The following is a 1,260-nucleotide window of genomic DNA, read 5'->3' on the forward strand; positions in this document are numbered from 1 at the left end:
TATATCCATATATATCCATCCCCAGGACCCAGTGCTGTTCACAGGCTCTCTGAGAAAGAACCTTGACCCCTTCAGCCACCACAAGGACGACGTGTTGTGGAAAGCGCTCGATGAGGTCAGTGACCATGTAACCTTGACCTTTTGAACACATGCGTGTGTCCTTGGGGGAGGGGGGGGTTGGCCTTAACTTATCAAACATCTATCGTCCTTATCTCTCCTCCTTCTTTTCTCTGTATATTACTTTGTAGTGCTGACACCTCTAAATTTTTGCACTCTTATGACCTGTTTGTGTTACAAGTGTGGGTGGTTGGCGGGTGCTCTGGTGTGGTTTGCTCCTTCTTTTCTATCAAACATGTATCGTCCTGATCTCTCCTCCTCCTTTTTTGTGTTTGTTACTCGCTTGTAAAGCCTCTAATCTTTGGCACTTATATGACCTTATTATATTGTGCTGCAAGTGCCGCAAAACTCGTACGAAAACTAAACTGTGTTACAAGCGCCGTAAAACTCTTACTAAAACTTACATCAGTTGTCAAGGTGTGTTTTTGACTGTGTTGTGGTTGTGGGTATTGGTTCACTACCTGTATATTCGTTTCTTCTTATTTCTGCTGTTGTTGTAGTTGTTGTTGCTGGTTTTTTTTGTTTTTTGTTGTCGATGGTGGGGATGTTGTTGTTGTGGGTTGTAGATAACAACCTTTATTCTTTGTGTACTTCATCTTGTCTTATCTTGTCTAATCTTATCTTATCTTAGCTTTTCTTTAGCTTATCTTTATCTTATTTTGTTTTATTTAATCTTATCTAATCTCACCTTATCTCATCTAATCTTTTCTTATCTTATTTGTCTTGTCTTGTCTTTTCTAGTCTCATCTTATCTTATCTTTTTGGGTAGTTGGCGGGTACTCTGGTGTGGTTTGCTCCTTCTTTCCTATCAAACGTCTGTCGTCCTTATCTCTCCTCCTTCTTTTTTGTATTTGTATGTTACTCTCTTGTAACCCATAATCTAATGTTTGGCACTTATATGACCTTGTCGTGTTGCAAGTGCCGTAAAACTCTTACTAAAACTAAACCTACAGGTGAAGCTGAGGGAGCAGGTGAAGGAGCTGCCCGAGGGTTTGGGTGCGGAAGTTTCCGAGGGCGGGATCAACTTCAGCGTGGGTCAGCGACAACTGATCTGTCTGGCCCGCGCCGTGTTACGGCATAACAAGATACTGATGATTGATGAGGCTACCGCTAATGTGGACCCTATGTGAGTGTTTTGTTGGT

General features: G+C 41.9%; 1 protein-coding gene across 1 annotated transcript in view; it reads left to right on the forward strand.

Moving 5' to 3' along the window:
- LOC101863270 (multidrug resistance-associated protein 4) overlaps positions 1-1,260 on the forward strand; it is a gene marked incomplete in the record, with an annotated part of 36,479 nt that overhangs the window by 31,048 nt on the left and 4,171 nt on the right. The window contains 2 exon segments of the mRNA XM_005099144.3: positions 26-115; positions 1,071-1,243. Of these exon segments, the coding sequence (XP_005099201.2) occupies positions 26-115; positions 1,071-1,243 (263 nt within the window).

The sequence above is a fragment of the Aplysia californica genome, unplaced genomic scaffold (assembly GCF_000002075.1).
Source record: "Aplysia californica isolate F4 #8 unplaced genomic scaffold, AplCal3.0 scaffold00203, whole genome shotgun sequence".
Lineage (NCBI taxonomy): Eukaryota > Metazoa > Mollusca > Gastropoda > Aplysiida > Aplysiidae > Aplysia > Aplysia californica.